At 39.9% G+C, this 25,858-nt stretch overlaps 2 protein-coding genes across 5 annotated transcripts in view; one reads left to right on the top strand and one right to left on the bottom strand.

Annotated features, from left to right (window-relative positions):
• Nucleotides 1-1,609: 1,609 nt before the first annotated feature.
• LOC147623427 (pentatricopeptide repeat-containing protein At3g03580-like) lies at nucleotides 1,610-6,286 on the top strand. The gene is made up of 4 exons (XM_086821567.1): nucleotides 1,610-1,923; nucleotides 2,011-2,090; nucleotides 2,192-2,375; nucleotides 2,486-6,286. Exons 1-4 carry the CDS (start codon nucleotides 1,731-1,733, stop codon nucleotides 5,464-5,466), a joined length of 3,438 nt encoding a protein of 1,145 aa, XP_086677693.1. The 5' UTR covers nucleotides 1,610-1,730; the 3' UTR covers nucleotides 5,467-6,286.
• Nucleotides 6,287-8,220: 1,934 nt separating this feature from the next.
• LOC147623426 (agamous-like MADS-box protein AGL11) overlaps nucleotides 8,221-25,858 on the bottom strand; it is a 105,604-nt gene continuing 87,966 nt past the window's right edge. For all 4 annotated transcript variants that reach the window (XM_086821565.1, XM_086821562.1, XM_086821566.1 and 1 more), the window contains 5 exons: nucleotides 9,827-9,888; nucleotides 9,247-9,346; nucleotides 9,052-9,093; nucleotides 8,919-8,960; nucleotides 8,221-8,602 (listed from right to left, as the gene is read on the bottom strand). In XM_086821565.1, the coding sequence (XP_086677691.1) occupies nucleotides 8,432-8,602; nucleotides 8,919-8,960; nucleotides 9,052-9,093; nucleotides 9,247-9,346; nucleotides 9,827-9,888 (417 nt within the window). In that variant the 3' untranslated portion in view covers nucleotides 8,221-8,431. The remainder of the gene's footprint in view (nucleotides 8,603-8,918; nucleotides 8,961-9,051; nucleotides 9,094-9,246; nucleotides 9,347-9,826; nucleotides 9,889-25,858) is intronic.

The raw sequence follows: 25,858 nt of genomic DNA, 5'->3' as shown, positions 1-25,858 counted from the left end.
GAGAGAGCGATCGAGCACTGTGTAGCGGCACGGCGGCGGAGAGGCGGTAGAGCGGCGACGGCGGCTCCTTCTTCACTGCGACGCGGGAATCCTTCAAGGCGGCGGTTGAGCGGTGAGTGACACACCCTTTGCATTCTGTTTGAGCTTCCTTCCCTGGTTGTATGCTTGCAGCCATTCGTGGCTCGCATACGGTGTCCGGCAAGTCCCCAGCTACGACCTATGCGGCAAAAGCGCACAACTGGCTCTTCTTATCTTCCTTAGGCCCTTTTAAAACTGTCATCTCCTCTTTATCTTATTTTCCACCATTGTCTAGAGTCCCTTTTTGGCTAAGATTATTTCTAGAGTCCCTTTTGGCATTGATGATTCCCCCACCTTCTTGCCTACTTCGACCTTATGAGAGTGGAGAATGACATGCTAAGATCATTTCTAGACTCCATTGATGAGGCGTTTGTGGGAAAGGTTAAATGGGCAACATACAATTTGTAGAAGGGGTTGCCTATCTCTTGTTTGTCTATACATGTCTTTTTTGGAAACATAGTATGCATGCGTAACATTTTGCTTGCAAGGATATGAAAAACACTAGTTTTTAAGGAAAGGGAATCTTTCAAATGTTTAGGTAATGTTACCCATTTGATTGGCAACCTTATTACTCACATTTTGTTTTAAGAGAGATATGTGATAACCTAAGCCTTATGGTGCATCCATAGGCCATGTTTTGTCCTACTCTAAACATAAAGTCTCTTTATATTCTCTTAAAAAAAACTGATATATAATCTTTTAAAAAATTACTATACTATACCATGTTTATTTACTATCTTGATTTTTTAAAACAACACACCTCTTTCTTCAGAACATGTGGCAAGGTTCAAATTCACAACCTTTGGGAAATGGTGGCTTGCAAGCTATCCATTCAAGTACGAGCCCACTAACTTTTACTATCCTAATATGGGTCCCAAATTTTGTTTGGGGATTAATTAATTTGTTCAAGTGGCACAACCTTAGGAGTGAGAAATGAAGCGACCTTAGAGTCTAAGGTGTGGAGATGGGACGTAAAAAAGTTAATTTGATTTGTCAGGTTTGTCTCGATCCTTCTTAACTGCCTCAAGTCTGAATAAATAAAAGAGGGATGATGTTGCCATTTTGAGGCTGTGGCCTCCAATGCACGAGAGAGAAAGAGCGTATGTGATGTTATCTGTGAGAGTGAGCATGTGATGATCGTTAAAAAAAAAACAACGGAAGCTTGGCTCTGAATTAGATGGAGAGTTTAAAATTTTTGTCCAAAGCTTGGCGTCTGTGTGTGTTTTAACCATACGATTTGGTGGTTTTTTTTTTAAAAAAAATGGGAAGCTTGGCTTTGAATCGCACGGAGAGAGAGTACGAGAGTTTAATTTTTTTTCCGAAACCTTAGCGTTCGTGCATGTTTTAAGGTTAGCATATGATTTTGAACTTTAGAATATTAATTAATTAATAAAGCTCGATTAATTAATTAATGTAGCTAGCCTAAATGTATATTCTATAATGTATAAATTACATGTAGAAATAGAATAAGCTATGATAAATGATGGTATAGTTTTAATTGTCAACATTAAGCATTAATATAATTATGGACATATGAGTCCGTTAAAAATTACATTCATCTCTCTCTCTCTCTCTCTCTCACACACACACACGCACACACACACACACACACGCACCCGCACACAGACCCCTACACCACGCAATCACATGCCATGGAACAAGCGTTTTCAACGGCGCTCACGCATGGCTCTGTGGCCCTCTACGACGACGAGAGCACTTGTAGCGACCACACTCCAAGCAGGCACAGCCTCCTTGTTGTGCCTGTGAAGCCCGAGAGCACAACACACCCATCGTGGGCTCTGCCCACCACCGCCAAAGATCTTACCACAGAATTCCTGAATAAAGGTATTAAGCTTTCCATAAGCTTCCTGTCTTTACTCTGCATTCGAAGAGTGATATATGCACATATATAAATATGATCATGGCATGTAGGTGTGTCAATGACAGCCCATCATCCCTGGTTTTCAAGCTTTGGAGATCCTTTTCCCTGCCTTTGGAAAAATTCCCAACAGGTGAGATTCCTCTCCAGTTTCTTTTGGGGTATGAGGGGTGTTGCTGAGCTCAAGAAGATGTCTTAGCCTTTGTGTAATGGGGTGCTTTTGAACCATTACAGAATCCAGGAGGGGTCAATGGGCCATTGTGGATGTATGGTGGCTGGAGAAACCTGCCTCCTTGGGTGGCCACAGAGCATGCGGCAACATTGGGCCAAAGTCATGTCCAGCTTGATGATCCTAGGTCGCAGTTACTGCAAGAATGTTATGGGGAGAAGTTTGGGCCTCTACACGCTGCAGCCACAGGTGTTCCTTTGAATATGAGGTTTGATTAGAACCTAAATTTTTTGGCATCACTGATATAGCCTACATATTCAAGCTGATGGGGTTCTTCATGTTTTATGTTTTTGAAAAAGGCTGTGGTGGGACGTTTTCACTCCAACCAGATGGTGGGTGCACTTACTTGGACGCCCTTAGAGCAAGTGCCAGATCAGTAAACGAGAAAGAGGGCAGGCTCATCCATGCTGACATTATTGAAAGTGGATTAGGATTCGATGTACTTTTTGGCAATGCGTTGATTAACTTTTATTCAATTTGTGGCAAGCTTCAGGATGCCTGCATTGTTTTTGACAGATTGACCACAAGGGACGTTGCAACCTGGAATGCTATGATTGTAAGCTACTGTGACCATGGGTTTCATGAGGAGGCCCTTGAACTCCTCCATCACATGCAGCAGGTGGGCATGAGGCCTAGCAAGAGCTCGTTCATTAGCATCTTGAGAGCTTGCTCAGACAAAACCACCCTAGATCAGGCCAAGTCTATCCACTTTCACATGGCTAAAAGTGGGTTGAAGATGGATACCTTTATTGGCAACATACTCATCCAGACATATGTCAAGAGTGGGAGCCTCAAGGATGCACGCACAGTTTTTGATGGACTGCCAGATCGAGACTTAGTGACATGGAATGTTATGATTGGAGGCTATAACCAGCATGGCAGCGGTCAACAGGCTCTCGAACTTTTTCACCAGATGCTCCAAATGGGCTTGCAGCCCAACATTATCACCTTTGTTTGCATCTTGAAAGCATGTTCTGCCATAGGAGCTTTAGAGCAAGGCAAACACGTTCATTTTCACACCATAGAGAGTGGTTTGGAGTCTGTTTTATCCATCGGTACCACTCTTATAGACATGTATGCGAAGTGCGGAAGACTTCAGGATGCTCGCACCGTCTTTGACAGATTACCAAAGCGAGACCTTGTCACATGGAGTGTGTTGATCTCTGGGTACAGCCAGCATGGGCACAGTATGGAGGCACTTAATTTATTTGAGTGCCTTCAGGAACATGGCATCAAGCCGGATAGAATCATTTGCGTTTGCATGCTCAAAGCATATTCTGATGTAGCAGCTCTGGAGCCAGCTAAGGAAATACATTCGTACATAATTGAAATGGGGTTTGAGTCGGACATGGCTGCCGGTATTGCTCTTATTGACATGTATGCAAAATGTGGTAGTCTCGATGATTCTAGTATAGCCTTTAACAGGTTGCAACGGCAAGACGTCATCATGTGGAGTGTGTTTATGGCAAGGTTTATTGAGCAAGGGCATGGTCGGGAGGCTCTTGAACTTTTTGAGGAAATGCAACAGGGGTGCATGGAGCCGGACAAAGTCACGTTTGTTTGCATCCTAAAAGCATGTTCTAGCATAGCTGCTTTAGATCAGGGTAAGCAGGTTCATGCCCACATTATCGGACATGGGCTTGAGTTGGATCTATCCGTTGGAAGTGCTCTTATTGACATGTACACCAAGTCTGGGAGTCTCCCAGATGCACAGATGGTGTTTTACAAGATGGAAAGACAAGATATTGTGACATGGAGTGCATTGATTGCTGGCTATGTGCATCATGGGTACTTTGAAGAAGCTCTTGAAGTGTTTCTGCTTATGCAACAAGATGGCATGAAGCCAAACCAGGTCACTTTTGTTTGCACATTGAAAGCTTGTTCATCCTTGTTAGCATTGAATGATGGTAAACACATCCACGTTCAGATCACGCAAAGTGGCTTCGAGCAAGATCTATTTGTAGCGAATGGCCTTATTGACATGTATGGCAAGTGTGGTAGCATTCAGGATGCCCAGATCATATTTGACAGTTTGCCTGTGCGAGATGTGGTGACGTGGAATGCCATGATTGCAGGGTATGCAAAGAATGAATGTGGTCGTGAGGCCATTCAATCCTTCAAGCAAATGTCACAAAATGGCATTAAGCCAGACAAGGTGACATTTGTAGGAATTTTGAAGGCGTGTTCCTGCATAGCAGCATTACAACAGGGCAAGCAAATTCACACAAGTATTGTTGGTGTTGGCCTTGAGTCGGATGATTTTGTTGGCAGTGCTCTCATTGACATGTACAGTAAATGTGGGAGCCTGGAGGATGCATGCGTTGCATTCAAGAGATGGTTGAAAGGCGATGTCGTAACATGGAGTGCGATGATTGCAGCTTATGTACAGCATGGTGAATATGGGCAGGCTTTCCAATATTTTCAGGAGATGCAAAGGGCGGGCGTGAAACCGAATGGTGTGACGTTTCTCTCCCTACTTTCTGCATGCAGCCATTTGGGTCTTGTAAATGAAGGCTGTTTTCAATTCAAGTTGATGACAGAGGAATATGGCATTGAACCTGCCCTTGAACACTTCAACTCATTGGTGGACCTTCTAGGTCACGCAGGCTGTTGGGCTGCTGCCGAAGACTTCCTTGAAACTGTTCCAATCAGATCAAATACTGTAGGCTGGACAACCCTGCTTGGTGCCTGCAGAGCACATAGCAACATGGAGTTGGGTAGAAGATGCTTCAACAATCTGGTCTGGATGGATCCCAAACATGCTGCTGGGCATGCGATGATGGCAAATATCTATACTCGTGCTGGTATGCACGATGATGCTGAGAAAATTGAAGAGTTGAGAAAGCACGTAAATGCATGGAAGAAACCGGCGAGGGCTTTTATTGAAGTCGAAGAGCAGGTGCATGCTTTCACTGTGGGAGACACATCACACCCTGAGAGTGAGAATATCTACCAAAAGCTTAGAATGCTAAGCATGCAAATGAAGAGGCTGAGTTTGGACTTCCGAGATGGAACCTCAGCTGAGCTCAAAGATGACGCTGCTTGTGGTCACTGCGAGAAATTGGCTGTTGCTTTTGGTCTTATCTGTACACCCCATGGGGCAACTATTCGAGTAACTAAGAACCTGAGAGTGTGTGCTGACTGTCACACTGCAACCAAGATGATATCGAAGATTGAGTTGCGCGAGATAATAATTACGGATTTATACTGCATCCATCACTTCAAGGATGGGGCATGTTCTTGTGAAAGTGGAGAAATGCTTATGTCTTCCAAGGAGTGAATTCACATGTACTCTTCCTGATGCCACTTTGCAAGTCATAAGTTTATGCAGCAGCACAGGCTCATGCTCTCCGTTTTGGAAATGGAAATGTACTTAACAGTGTTATAAGTGCTTGCATCAAGTCTTTATATGAGGTTTACAGCAGCAAGTTGTAACACGGTTCTCCTTGGCTTACTTTGTTTCTTTGGGTTGGCAGCGCCAATCGCAGTCTTTCATTCTGTGCAGTATTTGCACGATCCAGGGTTTGCTGTCTCAAATCACTTGGGGTGATGGACTTATAATGGGGCCCCAATAGGTATGCAGGAAGCACTACAGCTAAAGAAATGAAAGATTATGCAAGCGGATGGAGTGAAGGAGGACCGTTTTGTGCATAGCTATAAAGCTATCATATGTTGCAGTCCCTTTTCTAGTGCGAAGCCTGATTGAGGCTGGTTACAGAACATTCCCGGTCAGTGGAGAGCTGGACGAGCAAGATAGCTTATCAATCCCTGACAGGGGTGGCCTCTAGTGACTGCAAGCAGGGGTGGTTTTGTAACCAACTTTGGTCAAGACTTGCATGAATGTGGATGTGTGTAGCTGCATGCTTTCATTTTACATCTTGTGACAGCTACATTTGCTTCTGGGTGGTTTCCAGCACTCCAGACATATGGAGGTTGATTTGTCAGTAGTTTGTCCCCATGTTATGTGCATCTTTTTCCATCCTTTTAAGCAGAGCACCTGTGAGATAGCTAAACAATTGTATCAAGCAACCTAGGAGTTGACTTCTTTCTTCATCCCCATCAATCTTTTGGAATATCATTATGTGCTCATATTACACCCATCAATTCACATTCTTGACTGTCTTATGTACGTATACACAGTGTTTAATACCAAAAACATCGACAACCATTATTCTATTGATTTCCAAAACATTCTAGACAGTCTCTTATGTACAAAGTGTTTGTAATATATATACATTGTGTTTTATCAAAAACATTGACAACCATTATTCTATTATTCTCAAAGATCCGACCACACTTTGGTAGGCATATGCCTTATAGTGTAGGTGAGCGAAGTCCGGAGTTAATTCACACATTGCACAAAGTTTCAAACATTATTCTATTGATTTCCAAAACATTCTAAACAGTCTCTTATGTACAAAGTGTTTGTAATATATACACATTGTGAAAACATTGACAACCAATATTCTATTATTCTTAGAGATCTGACTACACTTAAGTGTGGTAGGCATATGCCTTATATAGTGTAGTGAGCGAAGTCCAGAGTTAACTCACACACTACACAAAGTTTCAAACATTATTTCAAGTAGTTAAGTAGCATTACTTGTAAGAAACTGGCCACGTTTTGAACCTGAAATACCATGTATGTTCATAATGAGGTTGGTGATGGTGGCTAAAAGCCATTTATAAGCATAAAGGGACTGAACCTTGTGGCACGATGCATCTTGACAGTCATGAGTGATATCTGCTTTCTTACGACTGTCATAATTGTTCTTTAACAATGTTGCCTCCAAGGGGATGTTTCTTCTATGAACATTGTCCATTGAAAAATGCATTTGCTTCCAAGGGACATTCTATGAAAATTGTCCACCAAAAAATGTGTTTTCTGTATTAAATCCCTCTGATCAATTGATCTACAAATAAACCTTTACCATGTCTCATCCTTCTGATGTAGGTGAAGTTGGTGAACATGCCAACTACAGCCTAAACAGCATTGTGTTTGTTCGAAGTTTTTGGCACTTTGGTCAAAAACTCCATTAAGACTACCTCACCTCCTTTGGGTAATCTACCATGCTAGTTACCTTCGTCTTAGGCTGGTAGAAATACAAGGTTTGATTTATAGGAATTATCATGTAGGTTGCACGTTCAAAACTGTGACAAGATTGAGCACCTTAAATCATCCCCACAAAACTTTGTCTCAAATAATCATCCCATTCTACAAAGCTCACTGACAAGCTACATTCCGTTCTTATGTTGTTTTGAGGTACTCATCACCTGAAAAATTTTACTGCATACTCTAAGCTCAAGAAGAGCTTTTGCCAAAACCTGTAGTATATTATATGTGACTAATTTAATCGAGTCTGAAGAGTACATAGCATCTTAAGCATGATGATTTTTTAATGTCTTCCAGCTCCTTCAAGGATTAAGTCAAGGTTAATGCCACTAATCATGTGAGATTTGGGAAAGAAATGAAGTTGAAAAGACTCTCTCCTAGTCATGTTTTTTTGCATTCTCTAGCTAAGTAGCCTTACAAAACATTAGTGCACTACCATTCTCATTTCAAAATGATTCGAAGAATACCAGCTTCTTGCATACCCCAAGACAACTAGCTCAGCAGACAAGGGCTTGTCAAACAATGAACCAATGTGTTTGTGCTTGCCCAAAACCCAACAAAAAGACTATCCTCAACAAGTGAAAGATTTGACATGATGATGCATATTGAATGGTTTCCCTCCCCAATTTCTTGTCTTTGTGTACTCTCTCTCTCTCTCTCTGTCTCTCTCTCTCTCCCCACATACATACACATGCACATAAGTGCGTACATCCACATGATGTGATGTGTGCAGGTGAAGCATGGGCAAGGTGACACATGAATTGATATACATACCTTTTCCTGATCCATCTCAAGACCAACTCAAATAACAACTGAGAAGGCCAATGGAGACTCCACATCAATCTTAATTAAAGGATCACAAACCTAGGCTAATTAAAACCATGAGAACAAGACTTGTTCTCAAGCCCACAGCACACCTAGTAATGAAATTGTATAAAAATTCACACTTAATAAACCATAAATTCAAGGGGGCATCATCATCACTGGCTGCATTAGCTTCACTTGTTGTGATATTCTTGTTAGTTTGAAATTCACTACCCTTTTGGATTACCATGGTGATTAACAACTTCCTCACAAGCATAGTGGTTCTTATATATATACTTGAAGGGGGTGCAGAAAGCCGACGTGCAGCTCACATCCGCGGACATCCAAGTTGGAGGGTTGTTTCAGCAATTGATTCATTCTCTTGTGCTGCAAAGCCTAGGGGCCTTGATGAAGCCTTTATACTTGAGCTATCCTGGATGTCTTGAGAGGTTGTTTCGGTGATGACACTACCCGCTTGCATCATGGATGCTTCAGCAAGCTGCATCATGGAGGGGAAAAAAAAAGGAAACCATGTGACAAATTTTATTTATAAAAAAAAAACAGGGAGTATTAAAAAAAAAATCCAAAGAAATTAGATAAAAAAAGCACATATAGGGTTACAACTTCCCATAAAGTTTCCAACACACCTTTTTGAAGAAAACATGAAGAATTTAAAAAACAAAAAATCCTCTGACTAAATATAACTCTGGAAAATGAGGATTTTTCTGATATATAAAAAAGAAAATGGAATCCATCTAATTATTTATATATACTGTTGCGAATGCAAGAAATAAACACATCAAGAGAAAGATTACCTTGAATTTCAGTATCTCATTCTCTTGTAAAAGTAGTTGCTCCTAAAATGGGAAGAAAAATTAAAAACTGATGTTAAAAAATGAATGCATCAAATTATTTTAAAAAAAAAGGAAAGCTTTACAAAATCAACACCTTCCTTCGGCAATCTTGAGCTTGTTCCAGCAAGACTTGCATCTGCACAAGGGTAGAAATTTCGGGGGGGGGGGGATTCTCTTAGAGAATTCAAAACAAGAAATCTATATATATATATATATATATATTGAGGGCAAGCACCTCATTAAAAAAAATAAATAATTTTGGGACCATTTTTTAAACATTAATTGGTACCTTTCTTGCCCTCACGCGACTCACTCCTGCTTGAAGTTGGTTTTCAAGATTTTGCAAATCTTTGATTTCAAATCCGGAAAGATTTTCTCCCATCAAGTTTCTACAAAAAAATATTATGAAGATATGTGCATAAGTTATATTCAAAGGGAGTTAGGGTTTTAAGTTTCTACAAAAATGTGCAACATAAGGCAATTTCAATTAACTTATATTTAAAAGGAGTTTAGGGTTTAAGTGTCCGGGTTCAAACTTGGATGCCATCTTGCTAATGTGGTGCACATTAGCAAAGAGTTTAGGGTTTAAGTGTCTAGGTTCAAACTTGGATGCCATCTTGCTAATGTGGTGTGATATCCACATTAGCAAAGAGTGCCAACGTGTTAGCAACGTTTGTTCGCGACACCTAAAGATTATCTTATATCTGGGCGCTGACAAACAGTTTTTTTAATTAAAAGCTTTGGCAAATTAAAAATTACAACTTTCACACCCCATCTTTACGCGGTTTGAGCCTACGACCTCATGCATGGACAAAGAGAGTGTCTTGAGACCCCAAATTAAAATTATTCGTCATTCGCAAGCTTCGTACCTGTTTCTTTCCTCCATGTATGCTAGCTTCTCCCTACACCGTGCAACTTCATGTCTCCAATACTGCAAAACCAAGAAAACACAAGTTGTTACCTCAAAATCATGACAACAATTCCTTCAAATACTCTTCCACCCATGCCTATCCATGCCTATATCTTCAATAAAATCATGATTATTTCCATCTCTATTTCTAGTGGATTTTTCCTCAGGCTGAAATTTTAGAATCAAATACATATTTTATTTGCTTGATAAGTTACCTATTGATAAGTTAACAACTACTCTAATGAGAACATTGTGGAAGCGCCAAAACAAAAGGTCTCACTAATTTGTAGCAAAAGCATTTCAAATTCTATGCTTAAAAAAAACCCTCCATAAAACACACAAACAATTTGGTGCAAAGCACTATATTCAGCTCATGGCAATTAACACTAATCTTGAGGAGATCCTACATTGCATAAGCTAATTCCATATGGGGCACTAAAGCTAATTCCATATGGGGCACTAACATAACGGTTGGGATCCATTACACTCCCCTCTTAAATCACCAAATACATAATTATCAATGTATATCATGTAGCAAGCCCAAGAAACCAACCTAATAACTAGGTATATCATGTTGGGACTTACGAAAAGCACCACAATAAGTAGGTATATCATATGCCATCTTTGTACACCCATCTTAACTTATTTCCTGTTACTTATGTAAGACAATCCTAGCATACGAGGAATCCTTAGTGTAGGCATGTGGTCAAAATAATAGACTTATAGATTACATTAAGGAATTCTCTAGTGTAGGCATGTGGTTAAAATAATAGTGTTATATGTACATTCTGTGTGCTATGTTATATGCACATTATGTGTGCATATACTGGGAGGCTAACCCACATTAGGCTTGTGAGCATGGGAACAAGCTCTAGTGAAGCATGGGTTAGGACTAACCTTAAGGGTTAAGGTTAGGGTTAGGCATCCAAGGGTCACACATGGAAAATGGAGAGTCAAGAGTCACTTGAGGACTCTCCTATATAATAGGGACATGGGACACACTCAAGGAGGGCTTGAGGCCAAGACTATGCTATGCTCTCTTGTGTAGAGGATCATATCTACTCACGTACCATTTCACACTATAGCTACATGCTATTGGATTAGAGTTATACCTCTTGATGAAATGGGACATCAAGGTAGAGGTATGATGTATTTCATTCATAATTTATGTGTGCATCCCTTGGGCTCGGGGTTGGATGAGTTTATGCTTGATTTATGTATGTTTATGTATAATAATTATCTAGAGAGATCTTAGGGTTTTAACAGTGGTATCAGAGCAATCTCTAGTTAATTGCTGTTGATTTTTCTTTCTTATTATAAATTGTGGTATTTTTTTGAAGTAAATTTTAATATTTACTAATAAAAATATTATTTTATTGATTTGTGTTTTATGATTTACGCGTGGATCGTTGATATAGTGATTGGAACGCGTGTTACTACTATTCAATGGTCGAATCGACGCTACAGGGAAATTTCGTGAGTTTAATGCTATTTTTTATGATTTAAAATAAGTATTAATATTTTATTGTGGATATTTTTGGTAGAATTGATTCCCTAAATTTCTAGCATTTTTATGATTAAAAATATATTTTTTATACATTTTTACGGGTTTTTCTGCCGGTATGCGATCATATCTTTGTCGATTTTCTGCTGAAATTCAATAGAGGGGACAACATGTTGATGCATGGAATGCTCTCCCATGTGAGTGGGATCCTCTTCGTCTCTCAATTCTGAATTTTCCTCTCGCGTATATAAACACCTCTTAAATAAAAACATATTTTTTTATTAATATTAATCATAATTATAATTAACAAGATTAATTAAAAAATTAATCAAATGTTAATTCTCCCCTTTGATTACAGAGAAGGAGGGAGCCATGGAAATGGTATAAAGGAGAGAGGAGAGTGGAGAGGAAAGAGAGAGATCTCCCTCTCATTTTTTCTATGCATAAGTGGCGACGGGGAACACTGCGCAGCAGCCGTTGGTGAAAAATGATCCCCCTCCTCTAATTTTTTTTTATATAAGCTTTTAGTTAAGCTTATTAAAGTTGGTAAAAAAAGAGTTTTTTGTTATTTATAAAAAAACTTTTAAATTTTTTTTCAAAAAAAGCTTAAAAAAAGCGTAAAAAATAGAGAAAATTTAATATTTGAGAAAAAAAAATCTCTGGAAATTTCTGAAATTTTTCTCTTAAAACCTTTTGGCTTTTCATCTTCCAGGAAACCTTTTGGCTTTCCGCTTTCCCGAAACCTTTCGGTTTTCCGAATTCCGGAAAAACTTTTAACTTTTCGTATTTCGGAAACTTTTGATCTTTCACATTCCGATTTTTTCTTGTCTTTTCATTTTCCCGAAACTTTTGACTTTCCGTATTCCGAGAAAACTATTGAGATTTCGAAATTTTTTGACTGTTCGTGTATTCTAAATGTGTTCGAGGTAAATTAAAACTCTCAAAAAATTCTTACAAATTAGTAAAAAATTAGATAAAGGTTATTTTAAATTTAAAAAAAATGTGGGATTGGTGTTTGGCATGCGGTGTGTCCATTCAGGCACCCGTGACCATTCAAATTCCTTTAAAAATATATTTTTTTGACCTAAAAATTTAAAAAATCCATAAAAATTATAAATTTTCATTGGATTTGAGAATTATCGGACGGAATCGAAAATTTCATGAATGATGGGATTCTAAAAAAAACTAAGAATTTTCTAGAAATTATTTTTAGAAATCATGAAAATTGATATTTTTAAAATATCAATGGTATTTTGACAAATTTAATTGCTTTTTTTTTTTTGAAAAAATACAAGTTTGGAATGCTATAAGATAGATTTGGTGAAACTCAAAATTATCGTATTTTGAGACCTTAGAAAATTAAGAAAATTTTTAGAAAAAATCAAAGTAAATCTTTCTCTCGAGAATTTAATATTTTCCAGGGTTATTTTAATGTTGAAGTACGTTTTCTTGTGCTAACATTAGAGAGATGCAGGTTATTTGCATATTATTAATACGATTATACCTCGTATTAGTAGATATTTCTGTTTGGATTAAAATTTTAAACGATGTTTTCATGATTTTTTACCATTGTTTAGCCATTCTTTTTGGACTTGTTTCTTAATTTCTTTTGATGGCTATAATTTACGTAATTTAGTTTGCACTTGTTTAAGTGTGGTTTGTGCTTAATTTCTTAAGCCTAAGACAAATTCTATCATGGGTTAGTTGATCTGTTTGTTTTGGTGGATTTTATTAGATGTTTTCCAAGTTATATATGGACTCATCAGGTTTTGCCTAGATCACTTGTGTCTAGGAGTTTTTTAATGAGTGCTACACACATGTGTTCCACTTGCTTACTTTGGAGTTTTGTTTGAACGAGACCACGTTCATATACTCCGAATTGATGAGTTGGCCACCAATTTTAATGCTTCTTTTGGCATGATTAATGTTCATTAGATGGTATGCATTGATTTTTATGATCAACTATGGTTTTCATGGATTCGAGGAGCTTCTATGCTTTTATCCATGGTTTTATAAGAATATTTTGATCTTTTGGATAATATCATGTGCTTTGAAGGCAACATTTGCCTTTGTTTTTTGCACTTAATTTTGAAGTATATTGCTTATACTTTTGTACATATTCCAACTTGTATACGTAGTTGCATGTTAACTCCCTGGCAGGTCCTTCCTGTGTCAGCAACACTTCAGCCTGTAAATTCCTTTCCTGTGCAATATGTCCCGGAAACATCAATGCATAGTTCGGCATGCTGTTCGTTGTGAGGACAAGTTGGATGGAACCAACTATCCGATGTGGGTATATATGATGCGTCATGTTCTGGTGGCAAAGAACATGTGGGTATATATATCTGGTGCTAACTCTTGGCTTGTTGGGCCCTGAAAGGACCTATCGATATTTGTATCTGGTGCTGACACCCAACCTACTGGGCCCACATCTACTTGTAGCATTCTCTCGATCTGCCGTTGGAACCAATGAATCTGGTTCTAGTGGCGATGTATAGCTTGCACCTATCCCTCCTACACTGGAATAACTCAGATGGGATGCCACAAGCGTATGCACTTATTGCTCTCTTCTACAAATGGCAAGTTATTCCTCACATCCAATCATGTTCCTCTGCTAAGAGTGTATGGGATACCCTTTCCTCTCTATTTTAGATCCACAATGAAGCCTGAGTTACCTATCTTTGAAAAAAGCTCGACTTAGAGGATCTAATAGAGGGTGAATCTATGGATACATTTCTAACCCATATCAAGGAAATGCAAGAACAACCAATCAATATTGATGAGCTTATTCCAGATAGTTCTCTTGTCTCTGTTGTTCTCAATGGCCTGCCTGAATCATATCAAGGATTTGTTTCCACACTCCATCTCCTGATAAAGAGTAATTTGGTATTGTATGATTTTGATGAGTTGGTGGCTCTCCTGCTTTAAGAAGAGCAGTCTCATTCCAATTGGAACAATATGCGTGCTTTCGATCAAGCATTTGCTACCTCCCATCATGGCAAAGGAAAATCCGCGGCTCTATCTCGTGTTAAGCCTAAGGGCAAAGGAGCCAGCTGAGAAGAAGAAGAGATGCAATTATTGTCAAAAACATGGTCATATTTTAGAGGACTCTTGGAAGTAGAAGGAGAGTGAGAAGAAGAATAACCAGCAAAGGACTTGCTGCCATTACAAGTGACAATGAAAAGGAAGAAAATTTTGCACATGATGGATATGCCTTGACAGTAACATGAAGTGATCTACTTGCCTCTTGTCTATCCTTGTCTATCCTTGTCAAATGCTGATAGATACTTTGATTCTTGTGCCACTAAGCACATTACTTCATGCAAGCAATTGGTTTCTACCTTGAGAGATGCTTCATCAGGTGGAACAATTTTGTGTCATTCTATACCATCAAAGGCATTGGCAATGTGGAATTGACTTTATGCTCTGGGGAACCTTATACTCCTACTGACACGTATGTACTTGGAATCCGCAATCTTGTTTCTATCTCAACACTTGCCAAAGTTTGCTTGAAGATTCAATTTTTGGATCATTGCTGTTTCATTTATGATAGAACTGATTCTGATACACTTCTGTTGTTTAGCACATTGCGCAATGGTATATACATGCTTGACATGCTTGACATGTATGACAGGATTACTAATCCTCATGTAGATGCCTTGACTGTTTCCATGCCATAGATTCAGCGTGTCATTGAGCTTTGGCATGCTCAGTTTGGTCACTTGAATTTTCCATCTCTTCTACGGCTACAACGTTAAGCTATGGTTTATGAGTTGCCGTCTATGCAGCTCCCCCATAAGCATGTATGCAAGGGATGTATACTAGGAAAGATGCATTGTTAGTTCTTTCCAATGTTGGAATTAGGGTTGCAGGAAAGCACACAAAGCTTGGAGAAGAAGAAGCAAGAATGCACACAACATAAAGTGTATTAGATTGTGTTAATGTACAAAGATAAGTTAGCCCTAGAATGATGGACGTATATACAAGCCGAGGAAAAAAACCTCCTAAAGAGGAAAAAAGTACCCCGGTGGTCCTAAGTGTGTTCACACACATCACTGCCTATATATATGGCAACAAATCTCCCCTGGGAGTGATGGTGTGAACGAGAGCTGGCACTCATGTATAGGGAAGTGCCATGCCCGAAGTAGATCAGTCCACAAAGGGGAGCAAGCCCAAAGCTTTGCGGAAAGCTTCGAACTTCTCACGAGGAAGCGCCTTTGTGAAAAGATCGACAAGGTTGTCCTGTGTTGGCACATAGACTAAGTTGATCTCTCCTGCTGAGAGTCTATAGTGATAATGCACCTCAATGTGCTTTGTTGGAGCATGAAAAACTGGGTTTCTCGCAACTGCCAATACGCTCTGACTGTCAGTGTAGATAGAGGTGGCACTCCTGTCCAACACCCAAGTCAACCATAATCCGTCTGAGCCACACACACTCAACCATAGCTGTGAAAGCTGCCCTGTACTCAGCTTCACAACTAGAAGTGGCCACATTAGGTTGCTTCTTGCTCGACCAAGATATGCATGAGCTACCGAGCATGAAACAAAAACCACTTGTGGACACTCTTGTGTCACAGCAACCAGCCCAATCTGAGTCTGAAAAAGCATGCAAATTTGGCGACAACGATCCCCCCTTGGGATAAAATGACCCAAGATGTATGGTGCCACTCAAGTAGCGAAAGATGTGTTTAACTGCATTCCAATGCTGCGACCCTGGGCTATGCATAAACCTGCTCACCTGTGAGACTGCAAACTGAATGTCCGGCCTCGTAATGCATACATAAATGAGGCAACTAACAACTGTCTGATAGAGTGTGACATCAAAGTGATCTCCAACATCATGAAGACTCAACTTCAAACCTGTCTCCATTGGAGTAGCAATAGGCTTGCTGTCTTCAAGGCCAAATCTCCGCAACAATGTCTCAATATACTTTGTCTGACACAAAGCAATACCTCCATCACACTGCTTAAATTGTATCCCCAAATAATGATACAAATGCCCCAAATCTGACATCTCAAAAAAGGCATTCAAATCAGCCTTAAAATCAGAAATATGACTCTCATTTGGTCTTGTGAGCAGCATGTCATCGACATAAAGAGCAATGATTAGATGTACATCATCCACACGTTTAACATACAAGGTGCTTTTTGTTGGACTGTTCTGAAAACTATGTGCAGTCAAATATGCATGTATCTTTTCATACCAAGCTCGTGGAGCTTGCTTTAAACCATATAAAGCCTTTTTCAACTTGCACACTTTGTTTTCCTGCCCTCTTTGAACAAAACCACGAGGTTGCGATACATACATCTCCTCATGCAAATCTTCATTCAAGAACGCAGTCTTGATGTCCAACTGATGTACATTCCAACCATTATGAGCTGCCAATGCACAAATGCTACGAATGGTAGTCATACGACAAGTGGGAGCAAAGGTCTCATCAAAATCAATGCCCTTTTCTTGAGCATAACCCTTTGCAAAACAACAAGTCTAACTTTATAGCGATCAACACTGCCATCTGGCTTTCATTTCAACTTAAAAACCCACTTACATCCAATGACCTTTTTACCAATAGGCAAATCACACAAAGACCATATACCTTTCTTTATTATAGCATCATACACTTTGCATTGCAGCCAACCAATTTTCTGATTTTTGTGCCTCATCAAATGAAAGAGATTCTTCCTCTTCACACATACTAGACACAGCCAAAGCATAACAATCTGATGCATAAGAGGCATGCTGAAAACCTGAATGAGTACGACTAGATATAGGTGTATCAATTTTACTATCACGTAAGGTTTGCACCAGCCATTTAGGCATACCTCTAGCCTGCTCATTTTCAGCCCTATCCTCATGAATTACATCCTGTAAATATGCATCATAAATAGGCCGATCTATGATGTCGTTTGAAATCTGCATAGACTGAGTATTTGCCTCATTAGGACTTACATTCGAAATTCCACCTGTAAATAGAGACAATGTATCAAATACATCCCGTGAGCTCACACCTGTCTCTTTGGTACATGATAACAAAGGTTGCACAGCATCTTCCACAAAAACATCTCGACTAATCAAGATACGCTTTGACTGCGGATGATACAATCTGTAACCCTTGCTCTCAGCACTGTAACCAACAAAAATGCATTTGACAACCTTATCATGCAATTTTTTGCGTTGTTGCACAGGCACTAAAGCATAGGCCAAGCAACCAAAGACACGCAAGTGACCAATAGAAGGCTTCCTGCCATGCCAAGCTTCGTATGGAGTAATAGATTGCAAGGCCTTAGTGGGACACCTATTGAGTACATATGCAGCACACATGACAGCCTCAAGCCTAAACGCATGTGGCAAGGCTTGGCTCTTGACCATACATCATGCCATCTCCATAAGTGACCTGTTCTTTCTCTCAGCAACACCATTTTGCTGGGGGTTTACGGCATTGTACATTGGTGTTTTATCCCACGACTAGCCAGAAATGCATCAAACTCTTTAGACATGTACTCCCCCCCTCGATCAAAACGGAGAGTGCCCATAGTATAATTGGGTATATTTTCAACCATAAGCATAAACTGTTTGAAACACAAAAACACTTCGGACTTTGCCTTCAGTGGAGATACCCGTGCATGCCTTGAGTAATCATCAATGAAAGTCACGAAGTACAAGTTGCAATTTGCGAGTGGCCCGCACAGAACCATCCTTTGAAAACGCAGAACGCTGAATTTTGTCCAAAATACAGCCTTCACAAACATGTTTCAATGGTGCCTCAAGAGGGGGCAATGAAGCAACCATATCAAATTTCTGCAAACGCAACAAACTAGCAAAGTTCAGATGACCAAAACGAGCATACCATAGTTTTGTATCTGAAACTGCCTTTTCATCAGAAACTGCATTTGCTCAATCTTCCACACACTTGTTATAAGAATTGACTCTATACATCCCACGAAACAAGGTGCTAGATACAACAATCGTATCACCAGAAGTCAAATCATAAACAGTACATCTGTCATCCACAAATTTGACTACAAGTCCAAGTCTAGCAAGCGCAGAGACAGACAATAGATTCTTCTTTATCCTTGGTAGATACAAAGCATCTGAAAGTGTGAAAGCGCTGCCATTTGCAGCAGTAGTAAGCATAATTCTACCAATGTCCTTCACTGGGTAAGAAGCATTATTGGCACGTGACAGTATCTCCATTAGGGAGAGCCTCAAGAGAAGTGAATATATCACGATGCGAGGTAATGTGCTTTGTAGCACCACTGTCAAAATACCATACATGAGAGTCAACAGAAACTGCCAAACATGCATTATGTACAGATGGGTCATACTGGCAATACACGCTAAACGCCCATTCTGTATCCTGCACAACATTTACAGAATCTGCATTTGTAGAAGCATCCGCTATGGTGCCTGCATTTGACTCTTTCTTCTTTGCCTTTTTAGCCTTTAGCTTAGGGTAATTCTTAATGACATGATCAGTTTGGCTTGCCTTTATCAAGAGCCTTCTCAGACTTGTTGCTGCTACCTGTGGTGGAAGGAGAAGAAGTTGCAGACCTACTAATAGGAGAGGAAACAGTGGAAGGGACTGCCTTACCACTTCTTCTCTGTTGGGCAACAATAAATGCTTGATCAACTGCACGCTGCCTAGCCTTGTGTTGCCTGGACTGTGCTTCTTGCAAGAGCTTGTTGACTAAAGTATCATACTTGACAATATCAGGTCTGTCCTCAGTAACAAGTCTCCACGTGGAAGCAAAAGTTTGATATGACTCAGGTAAAGCAAAAGTCTGATATGACTCAGGTAAAGCATCAAGAACAGCTTGCACAAGAGAATGATCAGGAATAATCTCACATGCAGAAATCAACTGTTCCTTGAGATCTTTAATCTCAGCAAAGAAAAACATTCATGTCATCATCTTCCTGCATAATCTTCGATTCTAGCTCTTTACGCAAGTAAGAGATTTTTGCCTCGTTACGACCTGCGTATAAACCAGCTAGAATATCCCAAGCCTGTTTTGCTGTTTTAGCTGAATGAATATATGGGGTGATGTTACGTTTGACAGAAAGTGCAATCAAGGCATGAGCCTGCGCATCTTTACCATCCCAAAACGAGCTTGTTCAGCAGTGGATAAAACAGTAGCAATAATAGAGCTGCTAGAACCTACAACATCCTCAACAGATCCTACATCCACAGAACCTGGACGTACATCCATATCCTGCACAATGTTCCACACTCCTTTTGCAACCAAAACATGCTGCATCATGTATGTCCAAAGTGGGTAGTTGCTGTCTCCATCCAGTTTGTCATCAGCAGACAACATGCGAAATACATCATTGCTATTATCAGCCATGGCCACCACTGACTGAAACTGATGCAAAAGCTACGTGTAATGAAGCAAAGACTGAACGAAAAACAACTCGTGCTATGTAGCACGGTCCACAATAGAATATGTATGCCTGTTTAGCAAAAAACTGCACTGATAAAATTTCTGGAGAAAATGACGAAAACACCTGTGCAGAACTTGCAATGCAAAAACGGAGCCCGAAACGACCTCACCTGCAGAGTATAGGGACCTGCAAGCGCTCATGAAAGCTCACCTCAATCGGAGAACGTGAGTCGGAGGGTGCTGACGGCGTAGCCCTGGGAGCCGATGCCTGCTCTAATACCAATTGTTGGAATTAGGGTTGCAGGAAAGCACACAAAGCTTGGAGAAGAAGAAGCAAGAATGCACACAACACAAAGTGTATTAGATTGTGTTAATGTACACAGATAAGTTAGCCCTAGAATGATGTATATATACAAGCCGAGGAAAAAAACCTCCTAAAGAGGAAAAAAGTACCCCGGTGGTCCTAAGTGTGTTCACACACATCACTGCCTATATATATGGCAACATCCAAAATATGGCACTGTCCGTGCTACTCGCCTATTGCAACCAGTGCACAATGATATCTGTGGTCCTATGCAGGTTTCCTCTTTCAGTGGACATCTGTACTTCATGACTTTTATTGATGACTAAACACACTTCTGCTGGGTGTGTGGTTTGAAAGTCAAGTTAGATGCCTTCTTAGCTTTCTATCAATTTATTTCTCTTCCTAAAAATGCTTGCAATCATAAGTTGTTGACATTGCGCACAGAGAGAGGAAAAAATATTTGTCAAATGAGTTTATTGATTTCTCATCAAGTACTACTCCTTATACACCACAACAGAATGGTGTAGCTAAATGTCAGAAGCAGACACTCATGGAAATGGCCAAATGTTTTCTCAAAAGCAAGGATCCGTTTTCTAGATTTTGGCTTGAAGTGGTCATGTGTGCCAATTATGTACTGAACCATCGTCCCATTAAGGCTTTGAAATCTATGACAACTTATGAAGCCTGAAATGGCAGAGTTCTAGTCATTACTCCTATGTGTGTTTTTGGCTGTTTGGCCTATGTGCATGTACCAACATAACACATACATAAGCTTGAAGTAAAGGCTTTGAAATGTATCTTTGTGGGATATAGCAGTGAAAGCAAAGAATATCTGCTATATGTTCCATCCAGTCGGAAGTTGATTGTATCCAAAGATGTCATCTTTGATGAATATGCATCTCAACCCATGCTTTCTTGTTGATTACAACCACCCATTGGTGCTTTGGATGTATTTGATACATTACTGTCTTTGTTTGGTACTGGTGCTGACTCCTCTGAGACCGTCTTGGCTTTGACTCATCAACCACTTGTTGTTGTAGCCCATTAGTAGATTGAGTAGTTTAACAATATCTGTATTGCTTCGGATCAACAACCCTTTAGTTCGGATGACTTGGGTGATGCATTAATTAAAGAGGATGTAGCTATTCGTGATTCTCAATGGATTTTGTGCTAGCTCCAAGCTACTTTGCGTGACATCAAGCTACATGAGCCTTTGCCAAGGACTTGAGCTACCTCTAGACATGCATCTCATTTTGTAGACATAGACCTTGTCGCTGTACTACATTGATTTAGGAACCACTTTCTCACTTTGATGCCTTGCGAGGATGACAATTGGGTTCAGCCATGCGTTCAAAATTGGATTCCATTGCCAAAAATGATACATGGGAGTTATGTGATCTGCATGTCGACAAGCGTATAGACGGAAGCCTGATGGTTCTATTGATTGGTATAAGGCTCAATTAGTCGCCAAGGGCTATGTCTAGAGGGAAGGCATTTACTATGATGAGACTTTTTCACCTATATCACGTATGACAACCATTCGGACGTTGGTTGCATTGGCTGTGCATAAAGGATGGAACATGCATCAGTTGGATGTCAAAACTGTATTTCAGAATCGTGATCTATATAGAAAGAGATTTATATCATACAACCTCCTGGTTTTGTTCAGTAGGGTGCAGAGCATCAGATATGCAGACTTCGCAAAGCACTATATGGCCTTAAACAAGCTTCTCGTACTTGGTATCAGAAGATACGTGTATATTTGCTCTCTTGCCTCCTTCAGAATATCCCCATTGAAAGAACTCTTTATGTCCACAAAGACAAGGATCATCTTCTTATCCTCCTCAATCTTTATACATGGACGATTTGCTCCATGATAGGCCCTGATGAGGAGACATTATAGCTTTCATCAATGACTTGCAGAATATATTTGATGTTTCCAACATGGATCTTTTGCATTACTATTTGGGTATCTAGTTTGTTCTAGCTGAGAGGGGCATCATGTTACCTTAGAGAAGATACATTCAAAAACTCTTGAAATGCTTTTGAATGACAGATTGCAAACCTATTTCTACTCCTGTAGAACTCGGTCTTCGACTGTCAATTGAGGACTCTTTTGAGCCCTTTGATATAGCCACCTATTAGTGAGTTGTCGGATGCCTTATATATTTGTGCAATACTTGTCTGGGTATTCAGTATGTAGTGTCACAATTGAGCAGGTTTATGCATTGTCCTAGCACTATGCATTGGCAAGTAGTGAAGCGTGTCTTTTGCTACCTTCAAGGCACTCAACACTTTGCATTGTTTTACAGTAGTGCGTCTTCTTTATGATTGTCTGCCTACACCGATAGTGGCTGGCAAGATGTTTCGACACGAGCATCCACCAATGGATACTGTTTTCTTCTTGGCAGCTCATGCATCTCATGGCTTAGTAAGAAGCAGCTAATAGTAGCCACATCGAGTTGTGAACCTGAATATAGGGTAGCGTTCGTAGATACTATGGAGTGTGTTTGGCTCCACTATCTTTTGGCTGATCTTGGTATCGGACAATAGTTTGCTACCACCCTCTGCATTGATAGGCAATGCGCATTAGTAGTTGCGTAGAATCCAATTTTTCACGCACAAAAGAGGCACATTGAGATGCATTCACTATGTCAGGGAATGGCTCCATGCTAGAGAGATAGCCTTGATCTACGTGTCGACATAGGCCAATGTGGCATATGGATTTACCAAGCCTCTTTTTAGGGAGAAGTTTGAAGCTTTTTGATAAGCTATGAAATTATTACCTCTACCAGGGTAGTTTGCTACACCCTATATTCGTTTCACGGCATTCACTTCAGGGCGGGTTTGTTAGCCTTCTACCTCCTAGAAGTTCAGGTGTGAATTGAACTGATCGCGAGCACTTTTTACCCTGTGCTGGTAGGGGTGTCTGCGATTTGAGAACACACCCTTAGTGTGTTAGCAGCCACGTTAGCCCTAGTGCTAGGACTACTAGAGTTTTACTCCACTCATTCATTATCTTATTGGTGTACATTCCAACTATCGCTATTCTCTGGCACTCTCCGAGCTCGTGTGCATGTTTTGTCTGTGAGTATGCAAAGCATCTTCTTTCAAATCCAATAGTAATTACAAATGGCAAGAATATGTAACTTTTGGAATGCATTTGGTGTGTACATTGGATTGTGAGATTGAAAATAATGATGATATGGTTGAATTGATACTTTGGATTATAAAGATTTGGCCCTAAAACAAAGGCAATGATGCCAACAGTTTTACAAAATACGCATGCATGACACTTAGAGTTGATCTTGGATGTTCATAAGGATACTAATTGGTGTTGTACATGCTTGTGGATGACTCCAAGACATCGCCAATGCAATTGGGGACACTTTTGGAGCCCTCAAGTGTCCAATTCTAATACCATTTGCTTGTCCAATCGACAAGGTTCACTACAAGAACAAAAGTGGACCGAGTAAAAAACTACGTATTAATTTTGGGATTCGAGCACATAGTTGGATAGTACATGCCATTAGCTTCCCAACAAACCTAGGATCACTTGATTTGGACACTATTGACTTAGTCAAAGAGTATAGTTGATGTTTTTATAAAAGTCAAAACAGAGTATACTTGAACTTTGACTTTAGTCAAACCTTTTGAGGTGTATATATTACCAACTAATAGCCTCCTAACAAGCCAAACAAACCAATATTTGGACCAATATTCAAGGTTTTCGGACCGAAAATTGATTTTTAGCAACTCTAAAACAGAGAATACTAAGACACTTTGAAATTTTATTGCTTTTACATAGTTGGGTAGTACACACCTAGAGCTCTCTATAGAACCAAAAATATCCAAATTTTGATAAGTTTTGAGGTTTTTTTTACATTTCTTATTTTTAGTCGTGCTCAAAGGAAACCTTGCAAAGCAAAAGAGGCAATGCTTGAAGAGTTGGAAGATATGGCAAATGAGGATAATGTGCTCATGCTGAAAGAGGATACTGAAGTTGATAAAGCATTAGTATATGCTATTGGGGAGTTGTCCACTAATACCATTGTTAATGCAAGTGGACATGCGTGCTCGGGTATACAAGTGACTTTGGTGAACAATGAAATGCAATTAATAGTTGAAAAATGTGTGCAATCCTTCAAACCATTAATAATCGCCAAGTTTAACAAGAAAATACACTTGGGAATTTGATTGAAAGCGTGAATAAGAATCAAGCCACCTTGGTTGAAAGCTTGAATTGGAATCACACATTCTTGCTAGAGGCTTTCAAAGGGGAATCCGTCCAAAAGTAGCTGGTGGAGAAGTCACCTACGCAACGTGATGCAAATGTGATGGATCAACGCAAAGGCTTGAGTCCTTCTCGACAACTTGAAGACTTCATGAATCAACACAAGAATTCAGGTGGCAATGTGCATGTGCAATTGGGTAACAAGGAAAAATTTCCACCAAAGTCTCTTTTAGAAGTTTACCTACACATATTCTGTCTACATCACGCAATGATGCAAAAGGAAAGCGTGTAGCATTTAATTTTATGCGTGGATGGGTCGTGGGATCATGATGTTCCACTCGAGAGGCCACACATGGGTAATGCCAAAGAGGATGATGATGAGCTCAAGGGTATCAACAAGGACAAGGTGGTCTTCTCAAAGCTCAAAGGGGAGGGATCAAGCAATGAAGAATATGATGAGTGGGTTGATAAGTTGGATATGTACTTTGAGATAAACCCAAGAAGTGATTGTGCTGAGGTGTACTTTGCTTCACTCTATATAGAGAGGTATGCACACACTTGGTGGGGTGACACTTGCATGACAATGGATATGAGACCACTACATGGGGTGCTTTTAAGGGTGAAATAAAGAATGCCTTTACTTCCAAGTTGAGAAATGATAAGTTTATTGGTGAATGGGATGACTGGAACAAAGCTTTGGCAAAGTCAAGGAATACACAAAAGTTCTTGAAGCTCATTCTCCATGTGGATTGATTTAGTGAAAATTTTACGATGCTAAAACACATCAAGGGTCTCAAAGAAAATATTAGGATATATGTAAGAGTACAAAGGCCTTCTACTCTCCAAGAAGTAATTATGTATGCCAAGACCTAGGAAGACAAATATGCATATAGAGGACTGGCAAAGAGTGGAGGTAGGGCTGATTCGAATGCCTTAACTTTTGGAAAGTTTGCAAAGAATTCCTTATTAATTCTCACCATTCTTAGATATCCTACCATTTATGGTGGTTCCAAGCCAAATTTCAGATTTGGTTTAACTCCTTCTAAAGATTTAAGTCGGGATGGAAAGGCACCCAATGGTGATGTCAACAAAGCAAGTTCAGGAAGGAAGGCCATTGAAACCGACCTTCAGAAACTTGACGAGCAGTGAAACAAACACTCGCACACAAAACAATTCAAAACCTTTGAGGACTTGGAAAAGGAAAACAAATAGGGGGAGCTAGAGTGCTCCTACAAACAGTACACATGGACACCGATTGGCCCTAAAATGCAGTGGCGCCCCTTGCGGTATTTCTTTACTTGATTAAATTTGAGTACAAAGTACAACTTGTAGAATCCTCCACCAACAGAATCCCTTGTAGTTTCACCTAGAACTTTCAAAAGAGAACTCTCGTTATTACAGCACAACATACCATAGAGAAGGCACACCTATATAATACCTACCTGCTTTCCAAAGGTCTTCTCCATCTCTACCATGGATCCTTCAAACTTATTCCCAAACAACAGGAGGGATGTACCATACCATGTCCTTCCCTATAGCCACAGCTTGCATGTAACCTTGAGAAAAC

This window comes from Cibotium barometz, chromosome 27, assembly GCF_041138505.1.
Source record: "Cibotium barometz isolate CiBa-2024 chromosome 27, ASM4113850v1, whole genome shotgun sequence".
Lineage (NCBI taxonomy): Eukaryota > Viridiplantae > Streptophyta > Polypodiopsida > Cyatheales > Cibotiaceae > Cibotium > Cibotium barometz.
This window is presented reverse-complemented; position numbering and strand designations above follow the sequence as displayed.

Coding starts and splice junctions, on each gene's coding strand:
- LOC147623427 (XM_086821567.1), top strand. CDS start 1,731: ATGGAACAAGCGTTTTCAACGGCGCTCACGCATGGCTCTGTGGCCCTC. Junction 1,924..2,010: donor CACAGAATTCCTGAATAAAG/GTATTAAGCTTT, acceptor CATGGCATGTAG/GTGTGTCAATGACAGCCCAT. Junction 2,091..2,191: donor TTTGGAAAAATTCCCAACAG/GTGAGATTCCTC, acceptor GAACCATTACAG/AATCCAGGAGGGGTCAATGG.